The 3,047-nt window shown below is 55.6% G+C and overlaps 1 protein-coding gene across 1 annotated transcript in view; it reads left to right on the forward strand.

Annotated features, from left to right (window-relative positions):
• Positions 1 to 3: 3 nt before the first annotated feature.
• Positions 4 to 3,047, forward strand: part of LOC103770123 (DNA polymerase epsilon catalytic subunit A-like) — a gene marked incomplete at both ends in the record, with an annotated part of 10,437 nt that continues 7,393 nt past the window's right edge. The window contains 6 exons of the mRNA XM_008937374.1: positions 4 to 71; positions 150 to 194; positions 341 to 433; positions 1,012 to 1,166; positions 1,930 to 2,071; positions 2,975 to 3,043. Coding sequence (XP_008935622.1) covers positions 4 to 71; positions 150 to 194; positions 341 to 433; positions 1,012 to 1,166; positions 1,930 to 2,071; positions 2,975 to 3,043 — 572 coding nt within the window. The remainder of the gene's footprint in view (positions 72 to 149; positions 195 to 340; positions 434 to 1,011; positions 1,167 to 1,929; positions 2,072 to 2,974; positions 3,044 to 3,047) is intronic.

The following is a 3,047-nucleotide window of genomic DNA, read 5'->3' on the forward strand; positions in this document are numbered from 1 at the left end:
TGGACGAGGACCGGCGGTCGGTGAGCGCTGTGGACTACTACTTCATCCAGGAGGACGGGAGCCGCTTCAAGGTGGGTCCCCGGGGGACTGGAAGGGGAGCGGGGTCCCACGAGGGAACCTCTCTCCATCGCCCGTCTGCTCTGTCCTAGGTGGCCCTGCCCTACAAGCCCTACTTCTACATCGCCACTCACAAGGTGAGGAGGGGACCCTGCGTGGGCAAGGCCCTCAGGGAATGGGACAGCAGGTCCCTGAGAGGCAAGAGACCTCCTGGGCATCCTGCTTTGGGACTGTCTTCTCCCGAGGGACAGAGCCCACTGCTCAGCCTGGGGTCTCTCGGCAGGGCTGTGAGCGAGAAGTGTCCTCCTTCCTCTCCAAGAAGTTCCAAGGGAAGATTGCAAAGCTGGAAACTGTCCCCAAAGAAGACTTAGACCTGGTCTGTATTCCTCTGCCCTCTGTGCTCTTGAGTAGTGGTTTTTTTTTTTTTTTCGGAGCTTGCACAGCTCTAATGAAGTAGGAAGGGACTGAGCAGTGAAGGGAAGTGCTGGGTTTGATGTCAGTCTCCTAGTGCTGCTTGTGGTGCCTTTTAGAAACAGGTTAGTTACACCTAATTGCTTATCAACAATAACATTCCTCTCCTTGAGCACATCAGCTGTTCCACAGCATATGCAAGACATTTAGTCGCAGGAATGAAAGAGTGATTGGAGGGGGGGAGGGCACTGTGGAAGGGAGGGATGCTGCTCATGCTTGACCTGCTTTTCCTCCTCTTCCATAGGGGAATCCCACTCATGGTCCTGCATAAGCAGCAGGGCTGGCAGGGCCCTCTCTGTGCAGCTCTTGTGCTCTTCCCCGACATGCTCACCAGAGTCTCGGGGCTTGACTCTCCCACCTGTTGGCACCTCTTTTTTTGGCCAGTTCTTCCACCTGCTCCAGTCTAGTCTGCCTTCCCCCCCCATGGTGGCCATCCCTCAGCACTCCTCCCCCCTTAGCTGGTGGTGTGTTGCTGCTTTGCAGCCGAACCACTTGGTGGGCCTGAAGAGGAACTACATCAAGCTGTCCTTCAACACGGTGGACGACCTGGTGAGGGTGCGGAAGGAGATCTCTCCTGCTGTGAGGAAGAACAGAGAGCGGGACCACGCGGGCGACGTCTACACGGCCATGCTGTCGAGGTGGGGGCTCTCCTTGGGCTTGCTGTTTGGTCCCTGCCATTAATGGTTGGCTCCCTTGATGATTTCTTAGCTGTCCTCAGAGAGGTGTTGTCCTGACCCCAGAGGCGCTGGGCAATCTTCCTTCTGGCTGTAGCTAAAGGGGGGAAGAAACCTCAGCAAACCTTAGCTAGCTGAACAAAAAGCCAGCCCCTGGTTTACAAGGTTGGAAGCACAATTGCAAACGGAGATAAAATAAGGAACTTTGGTTTTAAGGTCAACCAGAATATAACCATGAAAAATTCACCCCTCTGCTTTCTTGGGCAAGAAGTCTGATTTCAGCTGAGACTTGGGGAAGAGGAAGGAAGCAAGATGAGTGCTCCCTGCTTACCAGAAGGCTTCCTGTCCTGGTTCAAAGTGCTTCCCAGGTTGCCTCGTTGTGCTTAGACTTGTTACCATACTGATAAGCCTGGTGCCATAAGAACCATTCGTGCTACAGGCACGTGTGGGCTTGGTCTGCCTGGACCCCTGAGTGGAGAGCAGGCACAGCTCATGAATGTGAGAACAGTTGAATTTAGATAGAAGTGATGGGACTGTGGCCTGGAGATGCCTCTGCAAGCAGAGGGTGGTTGTGTGGCAGGGACGTGTTTCCCCTTCTCTCCTGTCAACAGCTCCTGGTGTCACCAGTGCCATGTGGCTGCCCCCAGCGGCCGAACCTGTGGGGATGTGCACTCAGGTGAGGTGACTGCTTCCCTCTGCTCCAGCTGCTCTCCTTGGCTCCTTGCAGTGTCCTGAGTGGAGGCAGCCTGAGCACGGATGAGGAAGGGGCCTCCCGGAAGGTGGCCAGCCAGCTGGACAACATCGTGGACATGCGGGAGTACGACGTCCCCTACCATGTTCGCCTCTCCATTGACCTGAAGATCCACGTGGTGAGTAAGGAGCAGGGAAGCTGGAAGAGCTTCACATTTTCTCTCCAGGAGCTTTGCAGGGTGCTGGTGACAACGTGTTTGTGTGTAAAGCTTAGTCCTGTACCGCTGGGCCTTCCCCTCAGGTAATGACACACAGAAAGGTGAAATGGCTGCTGCTGGCCACAGTCTAGGCCTCTCTTCTGGGCTGTGTTTAGTTTGTGCAGCCCTGTCCCCAGCAGCTGAACGTGGTGTCACGAGGGGCTGGCCTCACAGGGGGACACTGTCCACCCACCTGGGCTGGTTTGCTGGGGTAGAATCAAAGAACCAGCCTTCTGTTCAGGAAAGGGCATTTTCGAGAAGCCTGCAGCACGTAATTTGGTGAGAACAAAGCTGATAAGAGGCTTTGTTTTCGTTCGTGGCCAGTCGGGGTGTGCTGGTCTCCATGGCAGTCAAGGTCTCTGGCAGTTTTGAGTTAGCCAGGGCAGCTGGCCCACGCTGGCCAGCAGAAGTGTTCCATACCATAAACATCACGCTCGCTGTAAACTGCAGTTTGCTGGGGGAAGGTGTGTCCTCCTGATGGCCACCACCCCAGGAGGGTCTCACCGCCCATGCTGCCCGTGAGGCCTCCTCTCCGAGGTGCTGTGACTGTCACCCTTTCACAAGAGCTGTGGTGCTGACAGTGCCTGACCCCTGCCATCCCCTTCTGGCAGAGCACAGCTCAGCACCACTACACGGGCCAAGTCTAACCTTGTGTGCTTTCTATTAATACTGGTATTAATATTATGGCCTTTAATAATTGAATTTATTAAATCTGTTCCCATCTCAACCCCCGGGGCTCCTCTCCTTTGCCTGATTCCCCTTCCTGAGGGGGGTCTCTGGGTGACAGAGCAGCTGGTGAAGCAGGGACCCCTCTGTTCTCCACAGGCTCACTGGTACCACGTGCGGTACCGGGGCAGCACCTGCCCCCCTGAGATCAGCCGCCGAGACGACCTCGTGG

This window comes from Merops nubicus, unplaced genomic scaffold, assembly GCF_000691845.1.
Source record: "Merops nubicus isolate BGI_N331 unplaced genomic scaffold, ASM69184v1 scaffold5983, whole genome shotgun sequence".
Classification (NCBI taxonomy): domain Eukaryota; kingdom Metazoa; phylum Chordata; class Aves; order Coraciiformes; family Meropidae; genus Merops; species Merops nubicus.